We start from the raw sequence: 17614 nt of genomic DNA, 5'->3' as shown, positions 1-17614 counted from the left end.
GCTGTGACCGCAGGAGTCAGGTGTACTTCCTTCTCACGTGTTCAGGTGTCCAGCAGCAGCTTTCTTCTGGCCGCACAGACGAGATGGCGGCGGGGAAACACCCGCAAGCAGGCGCTGGTGCACATGCGGGAGTTGCTGACGGCTGCCGTGCGAGTCGGGGGAGTGACACACCTTGTGGGTCCAGTGACAATGGTCCTTCAGGGAGGACCCAGGTCAGTTGTTTCTGTTAGTTTATCCTGTCCTGTCTGGAATGGGCAAAGGCCGTTCCAAAGATTCCTCTTGGGTCCAAATGTTAGATCATGGTGTTTGCTAGTGTTTTCCCCTAAAATAATATATTTTTCTAAAAATGGTACAGGATATAATTTAAAAATTCAGCACATGTAACAAAAAGTAAATTCTCCTTACCTTCCTTTTCTAAATTTCACTATTAAGAGCTTGTTTCATCAACTATACACACGTAAATAGCTATTTCATTTTCCTTGTATGCTTAAGTGTTTGTGTGTGATTTTTTTTTTACTCAATTCAGCTTATATTTCACGTGCCTTATTGTAATCAGTTGTTTTCCTCAATATATTTGGGACATCTGTATCTTTTCATGTTAATATGTATAGCTCTGCTTTATAGCTTTTAAGACCTTCACAGAGCTCCATTATATGCTACATTTATTTAACTCTTCAGCTGCTGATGAACACATGGGTTCATTCATTCTCTCTTTCACTCTCCATCTGTTCTTTCATCCCTCCTTTCTTCTTCCTGTTTTGTTTTGCTTTTCCATTAAAAATAGTGCTGCAGGCAACAACCTTATATACCTATATTTTTGTATACTTTGTGCTTATTTTTATTGGGTCAAATTTCTAATAACATAATTGTAGATATTAACTTTGAGGAAGGGTTTATAACTTATTTGTGAGGAGTTTTTCTATACTAATGCCCAACTGGGCTTCAAAGGTACTTAGATAGAAATAGAAAAAGCATTCTCTGCAAAGACTGGACTGCAACTGCTGGAGGCTGCTTGTGCCTCCTGACAGCTCTCAGGAACTCTGGCCAAGAAGCAGAAGCAATAGCTGGAGGGAAACGTGAACTAAGAGCTAACATGACTGTCTTAAGAAATTTCTGTGTCGATCAGGAAAAGCCAGGTTATTCTTTGGAAACAAACAACTCCCAAAATCTCAGTAGCTTAAAAAACTAAATTTTAGTTTTTGCTCATGTCCCTCACAAGTCTATCTTGGCTCCTGGTAATTACAGAGAGCTTGGGACAGAGGAGGGGACAACCATCTTGGAAAGCTGTCAGGCCCCTTGTCAGAGCTCTGGCTCATTGGCCAGACTAGTCACATGCTCACCCGACCACAGCGGTTCCCAGAAGGCATAGTGAGTTACACTAATGAGTACCACACAGTTCACTTCCAGAAGTTTCTCTGTAACACTGGCAGCATTATTCCTTTTTCCCTCATTACATTACATTTCCCTCATGACATTATTAACACTATATGTCAGACATTTTAAAAAGTGCAGAAAATCCCCAAAATACAAGATAAAAATCACCTGTAAATCCAGCGTTTTAAAATAAAACCCATTAATGTTTTAGCATATTTGTTCAGTCTTTATTCTAACCTTAGTGATCTCCTATAATGTTTTTAGTGCTTATATAGCATTGTATCATATCCTTGAACCTTTATTAAGCCAATTTCCTATTTTTAAATCATAGTTTTTGTTTATTTCACTATTATAAGCAATATTATGTTACGTATCTTTGTAGATAAATTCAATAGTTCCAGTTTTCAACTAAAATTAATTGCTGTAGAATCTATCCCAGGTTGTGTTTTTACATTGGGAAAGTCTTATTTCCCAACTGGATTCTCATATTCTGCTAATAATTGGAGTGTGAACTTGCAAAGAACACTTAGCTAATGTATTTGTGTCTTGGTTTTCTCATTAGTACAATTGCATTTACAGTATTCAGTACTGCATGGGATGAGGCAGGCCTGTCTCAAATGAATGGTTTCATTATTAAATAAATTTGGGAAATGTTGGGTACCATTCTCCTGCTCTGAGAGATATGAAGGACTTTAACGCCTTGAGTTGTCCTGGAGTGAGGAACCCTGCTTACCTTTACCTAACCTAGGATTTCCTAGAGCATCCTAGAGTGTGGGCGTTGTCTCTGAGGCACTCTTAGGAATCCTGCCCAACAGCCTCCTGTGGTCCAGCACTTTGGGAAACACCAGTCTCCAAGGTTCCTTCAGTTCTGGATTCATCTAGCCACTTTTGTGTTTCTCAGAAGGCCTCTGCTGCTTTCGTGTTCACTATTGCTGTTCTTGACACGATTGAGGAAGCCTGAGCTTTGGTTCTGTTTCCTAGAATTGAAGAACTGACCTGTGGTGGGATGGTCGAGCAGGTCCAGGAAGCCTTCGGTGAGACCATGACCTCTGTGGTGTCTCTGTGCGCACGTTACCCTATCGCGTGTGCAAATAGCATTGGACTCTTGTGTACTATACCTTACACCAGGTAAGCAAAGAAATGCTTCATAGTGTATGTAAGTTATACCACAGTGTCATCAATTAAATAGAAATATTTTTATTTATTAAAAATATTTTTAAAAAGGATTTTTTGGTTTTGATTATCCAGTGACACTATCACTCTGATTAAATGAGCCTATCGCCTGACAAACACCTAAAGTTACTATGTAAATTCTTATTGTTGAGTTCCTACATGATCAAAGGTGGATCCCCATTAGAAATTATGTTACATTGTCAAAATGGAGAAGTTTGAAAGAAAGAAAAGGTCCCTAGGAAGTTACCTACTATATTGGGCAAAACTTTTTGCCTTTGCACATTTCCTTCTTCATTACTTGATTAAGAGTTTGAAGATGTCAAGCAATCATGAAGTCAGTCTTTAAATCCCCTTATGATAAAATATGTAATTTTTTTCTATTATGATAACCTTGTGTTGATTCCATTGATTTTTATTTTGCTATCCTATATGAACTGACCAGAACTTGAAATTCAGTATTTATGAAGGAAGTCATCATTCTAAAAATTTCTGTGTTGAGTTTTACATGGTGGCATCCTAAGTTGTAAATAAAGGACTATGTTGACATGTTTTATGGCCCTTTGATAACCTAGATCTTAAGTGAGAAGTTCCTAAGAGCTGGTCACTTATGTTTCTTTCAATCAACCCTTTCTGCCTGGCCAGGAGTGAAGAGAAGTGCCTGGTGCGGAGTGGCCTTGTTCAGCTCATGGATCGACTATGCAGCTTGAGCAGTCAGACTGAGTCCAGCTCCAGTGAGAAACAAACCAAGAAGCAGAAGGTGGCCACCATGGCCTGGGCAGCCTTCCAGGTGCTTGCCAACCGCTGCGTTGAATGGGAAAAAGAAGAAGGTGAGAAGCAGGATCCCTTTCTATGCTAGAGCTCCTTGATTTCTTCTATCGATGTTTTGTTTTTTTTTTTTTTGGTATTTGTGCTGGATGGGGAAAAGAAAGACTATTATATTACATAACTAGGTTGATTTAATCAATTATGATTTCATGGGAGCCTCTTCATCAGCATGGTCCTGTGGAAATATATCACTGTGCTGACAGTTAGCAATATCCTAATGCAAAAGACATTATGCTAAGTGAAATAAGCCAGGCACAGAAAGACAAATACTGCAGTGATCTCACTTATGTGTGGAATCTAAAAAGCCAAACTGATAGAAACCAGAGAGTAGAACAGTGGTCACCAAGGCTAGGGGGGAAGGGGAATGGGGAGATTTTGTTCCAAAGGACACACTTTCTGCTATAAGATGAGTAAGTTCTGGAGCCCTGATGTACAGCTTTGTGATTAAGTTCATGATACTTCACTTATACTTGAAACTCGCTGAGAAGATGTCTTGTATTTTTACCCGCCATACACACACACAGAGAGGTAATCGTCATGTTGTATACCTTTTAAAAAACTCACATTCTGCAGTCTGAGTATATACAGTTTTTATTTGCTAGTCACACCTCAGTGAAGCTGAGGGGGCTGGGAGGAGTAATGACCACCTGAAAGAGGATAGTAGCCCCAGGAAATTGAAGACATCTTTCTTTTCCTTCTTGCCATCACTGCTAATGGTGTCTGAATAGATACTTTTATGAAATGATTTTTCAGTTGTGCTTTTGAGATGCTATTTCCAAATCATATGTTCAGTCAGCAATCCAACTTAAAAAGTAAACTTGAAGGATAACTTCTCCATGCTATCCCAGGTATATAACATGTCATTCGCTGTGCGTTTTATTGTTCAGGGAGCCAGGCATAGGATGACTAAAGTATTGTTCCTCCCCTTAAAATATATGGTCTAGTGGGGGAAATAGGCCAGTGAACAAATAATTCCAGTGCAATCAATGCCGTGATCAAGGTGAGCACAAGGTACTGTAGGAGGAGCATAGAGGTCCTTACAGACCCTCTATACTAAGGCATCAGGCAGAGCTTCCCAAAGAAGGTGATGTGAGCATTTTTCTTGAGGGGTAAAGAAGACTTCCCAAGTAGAATGAACAGTCAGTGGCAAATAACTTATTGTGGCTTTTATCAGAGGTGCTTGAAAATGGAAAAATCCAAGAAAATCTTTTACTGTGTTTGAGAAGAGGTTGGGTGTGAGTTAAATATCAGGATGTTTTCCAAAAAAGAAACAGATTCACAGACAACAAACTAGTGTTTACCAGTGGGGAAAGGGAGAGGGGAGGGGCTATATAAGGGGAGGGCACTGTGAAAGTGAGAGTGACGTCGCTCAGTCATGTCCAACTCCGCAACCCCATGGACTGTAGCCCACCAGGCTCCTCAGACCGTAAAATTTTCCAGGCAGGAGTACTGGAGTGGGTTGCCATTTCCTTCTCCAGGGGATCTTCCTGACCCAGGGATCGAACCCAGGTCTCCCTCATTGCAGGCGGACGCTTCACAGTCTGAGCCACTGGGGAAGCCCTAAACTGTTGTATATAAAGTAAGCTACAGGGACATACTGGACAACACAGGGAATATAGCCAGTATTTTATAACTGAAAATGGAATACAACCTTTAAAAATTGTGAATCACTATATTGTACACCTGTAATTTATATTGTACATCAACTACTTCATGAAAAAAAAGATGTTTTCATCCCAGTAAAATGATCATTCTTCCCTATCAAAGTATGTTTCTAGGTTTTGTGTGGATTAATTATATTCAATTTTAATTAAGAAAAATGTCTTTTCCTGGGACTTCCCTTGTGGTCTAGTGCTTAAGAATCCACCTGGCAATGCAGGGAATGCAGGATCAATCCCTGGTTGGGGAACTAAGATCCCGCATGCCTTGGAGCAGCTGAGCCTGCAGGCTACAACTGCTGAAGATAAAAGAAAAAAAAAGAATTGCATATTTCCCCAACATTGAATCATTTTTCAAGTTACTGTTACCTTCCTTATGTTTCTGTGTGTGCTTAGTCGCTCAGTCATGTCCAGCTCTGCAACCCCATGGACTGGGCTCCTCTGTCCATGTGGATTCTCCAGGCAAGAATGCTGGAGTGAGTTGCCATACCCAGTTGTTATCTAATGAGAGACACTAATTGGATGGCTAACAAAATACTGAGCAGGTTAAAGAAAAATTGGGCAAAGGGAGGCTTTAGTGCAGACCCGCCACAGCTGCAGACCCACCATGCCTTCCTGGGGTTTTCACCATGCTTTTTCTTGCTTGAACTCTGAAGGCGGCTCCACAGAGGCTGTGCACTCAGGTCTGGCCCGTCAGGTGTCCAGCCTTCTCACGAATCACCTTGCCCGAGCGACTGAGTGCTGTGGCAACCAGGCTGCTGGGAACGACGCCCTCCAGGATGTCCTCAGTCTCCTCAATGATCTCTCGAGGTATGGAAGGCCCCCTGGAGCTATGGGAGGAGGTGGCTTTTCCTCTGAGTGATGGAATTCCTTTGGGGAAAGGGTGGCTGTCTTTAGAAACATCTAATTTACTACGCCGTCATGACATGCTCCTGCCTCAAGAAAAATAGTAGAGAATACAGTCATTGAAAAATAGCATTTAGTTCCAAAATGTGGAAATTATTTATTTGAATATCTATACCATAAAATAACATATTATCATTTGCTCCAATACTTTACTGGTAACAGCTGCTAGCCTTTCAGGTCAGTACCACTGCATTCAGTAACCAAATAGCTTAACCTTCATTATAGCAAGACTAAAGACTAACCAGCCAGGACTTGTAATTAATTCACCTTCTCGTGCTGTGTCTTTGAAAGAAGATATTCTTTGGAGGTTTAATCATGTGTGAGCTGTGAGGCCCACAGAGGTTTGTCCACCTAAGGCTGCTTATTCTCTGGTTTCTGCTGAAATGTAACAGGTTCAGCTGTGGCAGAGCCCAGACTCTTGAGGTCTGTACAGCACTGTATTATCTCTTTGGTCTTGAAGCACTTCTTGAAAAGGAATAAAAGACTAGACTAAAAGCCTCCTAGCTTGGATTTCTAAGCCTTGATGCTCTGTGAATGCTGAGCTAGAGGATCTCAATTAACTAAACATAAGGAATCAAAGAATTTTCAAAAATCTTTTAAAGTATTACTGGTCAATTATGAGCCTTCATCAGATGGTTATTAAAAAAAACCTTCATAAAAACATATTGCCAAAAATCTGTGTCTTCTCATGAAATCTGAATTCAGTTTGTTTAACCTTTGAGGGAACCTTTGTTTCTGAATTTCTATAGATCAACGTCCCCAACATTGTGGCCCTTTTCTTCCCCTCTTTGCAGGAGTCACATAGGTAAAGCCATCCTGAGCCAGCCAGCGTGTGTGTCCAAACTCCTCTCCCTGCTACTTGACCAACGCCCATCCCCAAAGCTGGTTCTTATCATTCTTCAGCTGTGCCGGGCGGCACTCCCGCTGATGAGCGTAGAAGACTGTGGGAACGTGGAGCTCCCACCCTGGAGCTACTCCGTCCCCTCCCTAAACAGCGAGCAGGAGGATCCCAGCGACCCAGCGTCCAAGATCGCCTCGCTGCTCTTGGCAAAGCTGGCAGACTACGTGGTCCCAGGTGAGTCACCTCCAGGATGGAAGAAAGGCACCGTCACTTCCTGTGGATGATCAGACCAGGCTTTCCCTTGTCCACAGTCGCAGCTGTGCTTCCTGTGATAAAAGGAAAGGGGGAAAGGGCAGGAGAGAGGGAGGAAAGAGTGATTCCAAAGCCAGTGCTTCCCCATCCAGGGCAGCTGCACAAACACCTTTGCAATGTTTCTGTTTGCTTAAAGGATGTCAGACAGTCCTTTCTCCAACCGCTTCCGAACCTGACACCACGTTGACGAAAACCAGCCCCAAGAATTCCTTAAAAGGCGATAAAGATCCCGGAGAAGAGAGTGAAGCAGTGGATGGCAAGCTCTCTATCTTCATCCACAAGCGGGAAGACCAGTCATCCCATGAAGTTCTGCAGCCATTACTAAGGTGATGATCATAATAGTCCATGCCTTCAAGCATGAGCCATGTCAGACACTGTGCTGAGTAAGCCCCTTACTGATGTCAACTATCTCAGCCCTCTTCACAAGTAATCACTGCTACTATCATCCCTGTCGTTACACATGAACAAACTGAGGCAGAGCTGAAACGTAGACACAGGTCCCCCTGACATCAGAGCCTGAACTTTTAACCATAACTCTGTACTGTCTCTCTGGACCCGACAGTGAAAGTCCTGTTGAGTATGTATCGTTTGTGTCCAACCAAGTCTGTAGTGTGACCTCATCTGTGAGAAGGAATAATGCAGCTTGGTTTTCAGTTATGGGCATCCCTCAGTCATAGTAAAATTAGGGATACCATTGACTATGAGATAAAAAAGTAAGAAACTTTTTCAAAAGCTATAATTAATTGGAAGTATGAACAATATGATTGCTTAACAAAGAAGTGAAAATATAATTATTGTCCAAAGATTACAGACCGGCAGGGCCCTGTTAGTGGAATCCAGGACAATGAGAAGGTCCCGCAGAATACAAACTCCTAAATTTAAGAGAAATTTAGGGAATTTAGTAGAGAAATTTAGGGAATTTAGAAGAGGTGTTTGTCTCAGAGGGAAGAGTCCTCTCTTCAAATAAATGATTGAATGATGGTGTCATCCTCATAATCGGGTTCCTTGTCTGTCATCATAGAAATCAGAAGCACTGTGGGCTACTACATAGGGTAAGCTGAGTCAGGGGAAGTCAGCACACAGATGAAGAAATTTCCAAGGAACGTTCCTGGGCACTGTGAAATGTCATCATACAAACTTGGTGAAAGCTCTTTTGAGAGCCAGGTTGAGGAGGCAGGGGGAACTAAATTCTTAGGGAGATCCAATCATTCACACTCAGGCACCAGTCCAGGCTGTTGTTAAAACTGCCTCACTTGGAGATTTAGATCCCTCACTGAGGCCTCCCATGGGCCTGGCCTTCTCTTTATTTTAGGAACAGCTTGTCACTTAGTTTATCATCTTCACACAAGTTTTTAATTATCATTATAACTCTTAAAAAAATTGTTGTTTTGATCCCTAGAAGTGCTATAATTGAGCAATAAAGAGCATTTCCTTTTGAAAAATTGAGTCTTACTGTGGATTTTTGTTACAGCATGTAATGGTGGCCTGACCATTACCAGGTTGCCTCATGGCCTGCAGTCCCCAGCTGTGACCATCCTGTAAAATCATTGCCTCTCTCTGACTTCCCATTTCAGTAGCTCAGAAGGACGGCCCTTCCGACTTGGTACTGGTGCCAACATGGAGAAAGTTGTGAAAATGGACCGAGACATGACGAAGGTAACCCCAACGTGGAGGAACCTGCTCCAACAAGAACCACAGTTGAGAACATTTGCCAGGCTTCAGGTTTTCAGGAGAAATTTTTTTTAAAACATTCACGTTACCACAAAGAAGCAGGGTGAGAAATTGAAGTCATTGAGGCTATTTTCAAGAAGATTAGTCAAAATCAATTTATCATCTAACCAACAAGGACCTACAGTATAGCACATAGAACTCAACTCAATGTTATATGACAGCCTGGATGGGAGGGAAGTTGGGGGGGAATGGATACATGTATATGTATAGCTGAGTCCCCTGCACTGTTCACCTGAAACTATCACAGTATTGTGTTTTGTTTTAATTGAAGGATAATTTGCTTTACCATTTGTTTTGCATTGGTTTCTACCAAACATCAACATGAATCAGCCATAGGTTTACCCATATTGAAACTATCACAATATTGTTAATACCCCAATAGAAAATAAAAAGTTTAAATTTACAAAGATCAATTTATCATTAATATTAAAATATGGAAGAGAACTCTTGATTTTGACCTAGAAATTTTCTTAGCTCTGTTAAGAAAGTTCTACAGCATAAAAATAGTTTAAAAGTGATCATAGGGTGAAAGGTTAAAAGAGTAATAATAATGGATAATAAGAAATAAAGACAAATAGCCCATAAAAAATATGTCCAGTCTCACAAATTACACAGTAAATAAATAAAGGGAAAGAATAAAAATAATAGTACTGTGTCATTTTTACCATATCACCCTGATAATGTTAAGATTGATGATACCCTTTATTGCCAAGGTGAGGGTAAATAGGGCATTTTCAAGTATCCAGAGACAAGCTTATTCTTGGCAGTTATGTTTGTAAAAAATAAAATAGAATTCATGTACCCATAAATAGGAGATTTGTTAAATTATTATACCCATTTGATGAGATGATCTGAGCTTCCCTGGTGGCTCAGCAGTAAAGAATCTACCTGCCAATGCAGGAGACTCAAGTTTGATCCCTGGGTTGGGAAGATCCACTGGAGGAGGAAGTGGCAACCAACTGCAGTTTTCTTCCCTGGGAAATCCTATGGACAAAGGAGCGTGGCGGGCTATAGTCCACGGGGTCACAAAGAGTTGGACATGACTTAGTGACTAAACAACAACAACGAAATACTGTATAACCGTAAAAGTAACCAGATATGTCTATGTTGACATGGATATTTATGATATTTTATGGTATCAGATTCATATCAATGATCAAAATTCACAATGTTTTGATAACTGTTAAAAAGAATTCAAAACTGCATGTAGCATGACCTATGATTCTGTATGTCAGAATCTGCGGGGAAAAAATTCTGGCAGACTAGCAATGATCTCTGTCTGGCTGAGGATAAGGGATGCATGTGGATATTTAACTTTGTACAGTTCTCATATTTTAATATTTGCATTTATAAAAATGAGCCTAGATTGGAGGACACAGATTTTTTAACGTATAGTGCTGAGAAGAGTGAAAAGAATATCATGAGAATCTTTAAACTGACCCCCAGGGTGGCTGCTGTGAGGTGATTACGGAAGAGGCGGCAGCTGCTCTGCGAAAAGCGACCAAGTGGGCACAGTCAGGCCTCATTGTCAGTGTTGGGCCACCCGTGGAGTCCCTCAACCCGGAGACCGTGAGCGGGCTGTCCACAGGGGACAAGAAGAAGACAGCCCAAACCTCCATTTGCCGAGAGAGGAACTCTGAACTCGCCAGGTAAAGCCTTCCTAGGAAAGAAGCTGTCTACTCTTCTCAGACTTCCTGTGTGAAGGGTTTGTTTTGAGGGTTTCAATTTTATTTTTTTATATTTTATTTTGTAGAGTATTTATATATGTATTTATTTTTGGCCTTGCCACGTCACATGCGGGATCTTAGTTCCCCATCTAGGAATCAAACCCATGCCCCCTGCATTGGGAGTAAGAAGTCTTAACCACTGGACCGCCAGGGAAGTCCTAAAGGTTTTAATTTTATATCCTCCCCTTGACCTGCTGGAAGTGAGGAAGTGAGGCTTAAAATACCCAGCCATTCATAGTAGTTTCTCTCAAAGTTGAGTCAACCAGTGATGACCGTTCACTTGGTGGATCTGATGCTGTGAGGGACGAAGAGGGAGGCCCTCCAGCCTGAGTGCGCATCTGAAGCTGGAGGACTGTTTTTCTGAGAAAGGCCACCACCAGGAAGACCAGCTACAGTTTTTTTGAGCAGCAGTAGTAAATTCTGGCCTTGCTTCCTTTACTTCATCTAAACGGTACTTGTCACCATTCCAGCTGTGTACAGAAGGATGAACACGTGTTGCCCCTGATAAGTTGGGTGAGATTCTATGCTTGCTGGCCAGAGGCAGATGCAGAGAAGTCATCAAAATCCACTTTTCTAGTATGGAGCAGGCCAAAAAGTTTATTAAGTTTTTTCAGCAATATCTTGCAGAAAAACACAAACCAACTTTTTGGCTAACCCACCGTAATTAGAAAATGTTTCCATCTGGTGCCAAGTCTAAAGCCACTCTTCTGGCTTCTTTACCATCACGGGGCCTTGACACTTTTCCCTGTGGACACTTGCAGGACCGACCCCGTCCGACCTTTCATCAGTGGGCACGTGGCAAACAGCATGGCTGCTGAGGTGATCGCCTTGCTTCATAGCTTACTGATGGCACCTGAGTCAAATGCTGCTCAGATATGGACCACGACAGCAGAGAAGGTTAGTACGCTGTTATTGCTTAAAGGAGGAAGCAGGACAGAAGTCAGTTTTTTGTTCTAGCAAGGGACATTGTAACAGCGAGAGTTACCTCTTGAGCCAGATAGACTTGTGTTTCCCCTGAAATCTGCTTTGATTTAGTGGTTTCAACTCTGTTAACCCACATCTCCTATCGCTGCCAATTCTGATTTCACAGAAGGTAGGCTAATACTCTCAGGGAAAGAATGGCACACCTTGTTTCTCCTCCTTGCGTGTGTTCAATCGGTACTAACATTAGGAAGTCATGCATCCTTGGTTTATTGGATTTGTTAAGTGGAGTTGATGAGTATTAAGGAGGCCTCTGTCGGATTCACACTCCTGAGCTCTTCAGTAATTCATCTTGACAAACTAGTCCAGTCTCCCAAAAACGAGAGTTTGGTCATCAGTTTCCCTATTCCGAGTCATTCATCTTGCGAACACCTTATATCATATCCTAAAGGTAATTGGGTGTTCTAAGGTCGGTGATATGCTATTATGGTCTTTCTTCAGATAAATTTTTGGCTCTTTTTTAGGTTTGTTTCTTTTTTTTTAACTGTGTTTGATTTGCTCATATTTCAAGATTGTGCATTTCCGGTTTTGTCCAATTACATAAGACCAATATGGCAAGAACATCAGTGGTCATTCCTGCTCGTTACTGCACCCCTCCCGCGTCCAGAGTTCCTTTAGTCCAGGGGCCCTGTTGTCGACACTGCACCACCCTTAGTATCAAAACGACCAAAGTTCTAACTCCTGTCATGTGGGCTGCTTCATATGTTTAGGTTCTGTCTCGTGCACTGATGTACATTCCACAGTTGGGGAAATATGCAGAAAGCATTCTGGAAAATGGCAGCAGTAGTGGCAGAAAGCTTGCCAAACTTCAGAGAATTGCCCGCCAGGCTGTGGCTGCACTGTGTGCACTTGGAGGCTTCAAAGAGACAATCAAGATCGGGTCTGAGGTCCAGGTAACCAGCCACCATTTCCCCAAGTCATCGCTTTCCCGTGTGTATAAGTCCATTGATTCATCTATCAGCTGGAAGACAAATATCATCCTCCCAGTTGGACAAAAATTCTTGTTTTTTCAAGCTAAGAAACAAGTGGCTTCTCATCCACACAGTGCTGCAGATTAATCAGACATCAGTACAGTACTGCACAGTAGCTAAAACCCTTGTGTCCTGTGGTGGTGTTAATATTGGGAGTGTTTTAGAATTGAGGCTTGAATTTGCTTCATACTGTGATCACCTTGATATAAGGTTTTAGGACCTATTATTTTAACTCACATTCAGGGCTTGGCGTCTGCATTATAAGAACCTATTGCTGTAATGCCAGTAATGACAGCTGTAGATTTACTCCTCCCACTTGTCACATCAGATCGCTGCTCACACCGTCAGAGTTGGTAAGTAGTGCTAACCCATCTGTGTCTCTAGGTTCTAGGTAGAGGAATATCAGGAAGTATCGGAGTGGTGGCTTCTATCAATGAACAGGAAGGTATAGCTACGGTCAGATTCCCACCCATAGACTGTAGAAAGACTTCGCAAGCATCAGACACACTGACTATTCCATTGTCTAGACTTTGTGTTCCAAGATCAGAGGTAAGGTGATTTTTAAATGTATCCTCAAATGTCACTGCAAATGGTAACCATCCTGTAATGAATAATATGCACGTGCACAATGCTGAAGCACAAATACGTGGTTTTCTTAAATTTTACTTATGTATTTACATACTGGGTGTAATTATTTAATAGTAACGTTGATGTGAAGATTTTTACCTAAATGACCAAATTCATTTCTTTGGTGAGGAATATTCTGCAGTATATTGTATGTTTAATTGTTTTGGTCTAGCTTGCAGTTTTCTGTACGGTGAATTTTTTTTTTAATTGAAATTTTGAGAATTGACTCCAGATGATAATAACACCCTCATTTCTTATAAACTAACTACTTGAATTTAACTTTTTGCCATGCCCCCCCCCCACCGCCATCAGGCATTGCCTCTTCATAAACTGTCCATTACTGAGAAGGTAGTACAGGCAGTCCAGTCCATGTTGCTTCCTCAGGAGGGAAGTCTCTCTATTCATACCTCACTTCCTGCAACAGGAGATGGGTCAGCTCCTGTGATGGCAGTCGTTCGGCTCCTGGCTGAAATAAGAACAAGGTGAGCGCCCTCCAGAGACCCCCTAATGTGCTGAGGTGGTGCAGGCCAGAGGGACAGGCGTCTTCCGTGGGCCTCTCTGTGCCAGGTTTACTGGGTCCATAGCATGAACTTCATGCCAAACTGAGTAACAGAAGCCATCCATTTGTGCTGCGTTTACTACAGTTTTTGTTGCATTCCCCAACTTCTGTGCTTTGAAATAAAGTTTAGCTGTTTCCCTAAGGAAATAAACAATCAAAATATGAGTGTTATATGGAGTGCATGCATAGACCCCACTGATTTGCTTTGGTCAAAGAGCTCTGTTCTATCACAGGAAGTCTTCTGTCACTTGGCCTTTTTAAAGTAGTTCAGACCACATCAGTACCTATCTGGTCTCTTTCCAAACTGCTGAGGAGAGAATTAGGGAATGCTCACAAGTGTCAGAATTGGAAAGAAAACACATTTATTTACAATTAAACAGCAGCAACAAGTTTCTTTTGACAGTGAAACTTGCCAGAAAGTTCTAATATATGTTTTGAATCTGGTGAGAGAGATCAGTATACAGATTTCCCAAGCATTTGGGTCCCTCTTGTTCTCAGAACATTAATATTGCCTACAAAGCAAAGTTTAGGAAAAGGTATTAGGAGACAGTGCTTATTTCACAGCTGTCACTTGGTGTCTTCATGGAGGGAGATGGCAACCATTTCCCCCTTTCCAGTTGTCCATGCAGTGTCAGCAGTTACTGTGCGGGAAAAGAGAAGCTAGTTACATATATTCAAACCAATGCAGCTCAGTAAAAAAGCAAGAGGAATGGAGAGTTGGAACCTTATTTAAATTAGTGGATAAAATTGATTGAAATGTTTTTCACAGTTGGCTTTCTAGAGAATGACCATTGATGACTTTGAAATATTGTAAATCTTTTAACATTAAGAGCATGCCTGGTCATGGCCCAGCTTTTAGAAGACAGCTTATTTTGTGAAGAATTCATACAGCAGTGTCCTGCAGCTGTTGAAGTTCTTAACCTAGTAGCCCAGGAATGCAGTGCTGGTAAGTACCTGTTGCTTTCCTTTCTACCCTTTGTGTCGAGGTTTGTTAGCACACTGACAATTTGGAATGGAATATTGACTGTTTTCACATACACGTCCAACAGCTAAGCTCTAGACACAGCACTTACACAACTGACTTTCATTTCAAAGCTGCAAATGTAAATAAAAAGATGCAGTATATGCCAATTAGGAAATCAGCATTTTTCATTTTAACTTTAGGACCATGATGTCAGAGTATTTTCTTTGCCCCATTCATATTAATAAGTGGGTTTCATTTCTGTATTAGAATTCTTTGTGACCTGCACTTAGGGCTGTGGATACTTTCTGACTATTGTCATTGGCCACATGTGAATTCAGAGTCCAGAAATTTGCACTAACATCCATCTTTGTGTGTTTGTGTTTCTGTGTGTCTGTATGTGTGCTTATGGAAAAGTTCAAACAAGTACAAAAACAGACTATTTTTGTATAATGAACCCTCATGTTTCCATCATCTAGTTTGAACAGTTATCAACTAATAACCAATCCTGTTTCTTCTACACTGCACCCTCCTGGATTATTTTTAAGCAGATTTTTAGATATTCCTTTTATTTATCTATAAATATTTTAGTGTGTATCTCAGTAAGGACTCTTAAACCACAATATCATTTTCACATGTAAAAAATTTACAATAATTTAATATTATTTAATATCTAGTCAGTGTTCAACTTTCTAATTTTCTCGAAGTCATACTTGTTTTTACATTTTGTTTATTTGAATCAGAGTCCAATTAGAGTTCATCCATTGTAATTCATTGTTGTCTTTTAAATTGCTTTTCAAATACAGATTCCCCTCAGTATCTTTCTTTCCCTTACAACTTACTTGTTGAAGAGTCTTCCATAGTCTGGATCTTGCATATCTTACGATGTCATTTAATATGTTCTTTTGGTCTTGTACATTGATGGTTGGCCTGGGTTTTTCTGAGTGAAAATTTACCCTTTATCATTGTTCACAATTAGATTAGCATTTCTCCAGTGCTCTTGTACTAATGTTTTAATGAACTAAGGAAAAAATGGATATCTTTACCTCCCTTAATGGTTTAATCTTATCTGTTTTTTTGGTCATTTTTGTTACCTATATTATTTACTGTCTCTCATGCTATTTCCTTTTTTTCTCTAACTCTGTAATTTTTTCTGTCCTTAAATTTTTGTCCTTTTTCATGTGACAGTGATTTCTTTTGGCTTGGTTTTGCTTTTTAATTCATCTTCATTTTTATATCTGTTTCACTTCTCAGATCTCCTTCCCTTAATAAGTATAGCTGTCTGGGGCCAGCAACCATTAAAAAGCCTCAGAGAGATCCCCCCAAAAGAAGCAGCAAGAACAAAAGAAAAGGAGCTTGCTTGCTCGGCTTCTCAAGTGAAATTGCTTGTGACTAAACACTTGCTCATTATTTAATTTTGTATGTGTCATAGGTAGTTCCCTGCTTCTGCTTTTTTAATATTCTTGGCTTAGGTTGCATCCTAAGACTTATTTGGCTTATTTTAGCAAACATATAACCTTCTGAATGAATCCCTTGTTTTTCTCTAGGACTCATTCTGGGTCTCTTTTATACATTTTATAGAATAAAATAGAATACATTTTATCTTACTCTGTGAAATTAACTTTGGTACTTAATGTATAAGCCAGAAATCATCATAATTTAGAGCAAATAGCTTTAATAATAACCCATCTAACCCATTTTCCCCCCCTGTGGAAAAGAACCCTATAGAAACAAAGAGTTGAAAGAAACATGTGGGAAGTTCTTATTAATTGCTACAATTAGAAGACTATGAGCTTATACACAGGAATTTATATTCTAATATAGTGTCCTGTGTCAAGAAAGTGAAAGTGTTAATAGCTCCATTATGTCCGACTCTTTACCACCCCATGGACTAGGCTCATGTAACCCACTAGGCTCCTCTATCCACAGAATTCTCCAGGCAGAAATACTGGAGTGGGTTGCCATTCCCTTCTCTAGGGAATCTTCTCGACCCAGGGATCGAACCCGGGTCTCCTGCATTGTAGGCAGATTCTTTACTATCTGAGCCACCAGGGAAATCCATGTCAAATTTAACAGTCCTTAATAACTCATATTGGATTATCAGAAAGGATTTTAAGGTTTAAAGTAGGTATCTAAGTTTGCTGATTTATCTGTATTTTAAAAAAAATAAAAACTATGTCTGAATTACTTTCCAACACAGCAGTAGTTTCTTATAGCCTACTAGAGAATTAGTCTGTGCTCAGAAGAAATGCTGTTTACTACATGAGATTCAAATTAGCGTGTAAAAGAGAAAGAGTTATTTGATTTTTATTTTTTAATATATCAAGGTTTTTTAATTTCATAAATGAATGTGTCATAGAATTTATAAGCAATAATATATTGATTCTCTAAAGTGAAAAATTTTTCAATGAATTCCTCTTATTATTTTACTTCATCTGTGATAAATTAAGCCTCAGACTTGGCCATTGTAATGCTTCCCTCTTTGGCCTGTCTCTCATCTTTGCCCATGTTTGTGTCTTATGTCACATAATAATACACTTCAGCCTTACACTATGTTCTTTGTCATATGCGTGTGTGCACATACATGTCTTATCTCTCCACCCAGATTAGGGACTTCGGCTCATATTAACTTTCTATTTTCCAACATCTGGCCCTGTGCTTTGTTTGTGGGAGATATTCAGCAGGTTATAGTCTTAAAAAATCAATTTAGATGATAAAAATAATAGTTTTCATTCATTAGATGATAATAATAGCTTTCATTTATTGAGTGTTGACCATGTGTCAGGGACTTAGCTAAAGGCTTTAACTTGCACTGTCTCATCTTCACAACCACCCTGTGAGGCACAGGTACTGTTATTACCCCCATGTTGGCAGTATGATGTTAAATATCAAGTAATGGAACCAGATTCTGGATCCAGGCAGCCTAACCTCAGGGTCCGTGCACTTGACTACACTGGTTTGTTGCTGA

General features: G+C 40.4%; 1 protein-coding gene across 5 annotated transcripts in view; it reads left to right on the top strand.

The window, feature by feature from the left end:
- Window positions 1-17614, top strand: part of HECTD4 (HECT domain E3 ubiquitin protein ligase 4) — a 167455-nt gene that overhangs the window by 107754 nt on the left and 42087 nt on the right. For all 5 annotated transcript variants that reach the window (XM_018061149.1, XM_018061154.1, XM_018061152.1 and 2 more), the window contains exons 32-44: window positions 46-212; window positions 2356-2502; window positions 3190-3374; window positions 5687-5840; window positions 6731-7011; window positions 7226-7415; window positions 8664-8745; window positions 10267-10469; window positions 11309-11444; window positions 12239-12421; window positions 12884-13048; window positions 13439-13608; window positions 14516-14631. In XM_018061149.1, coding sequence (XP_017916638.1) covers window positions 46-212; window positions 2356-2502; window positions 3190-3374; window positions 5687-5840; window positions 6731-7011; window positions 7226-7415; window positions 8664-8745; window positions 10267-10469; window positions 11309-11444; window positions 12239-12421; window positions 12884-13048; window positions 13439-13608; window positions 14516-14631 — 2179 coding nt within the window. The remainder of the gene's footprint in view (window positions 1-45; window positions 213-2355; window positions 2503-3189; window positions 3375-5686; window positions 5841-6730; window positions 7012-7225; window positions 7416-8663; window positions 8746-10266; window positions 10470-11308; window positions 11445-12238; window positions 12422-12883; window positions 13049-13438; window positions 13609-14515; window positions 14632-17614) is intronic.

This window comes from Capra hircus, chromosome 17 (genome assembly GCF_001704415.2).
Source record: "Capra hircus breed San Clemente chromosome 17, ASM170441v1, whole genome shotgun sequence".
Lineage (NCBI taxonomy): Eukaryota > Metazoa > Chordata > Mammalia > Artiodactyla > Bovidae > Capra > Capra hircus.
This window is presented reverse-complemented; position numbering and strand designations above follow the sequence as displayed.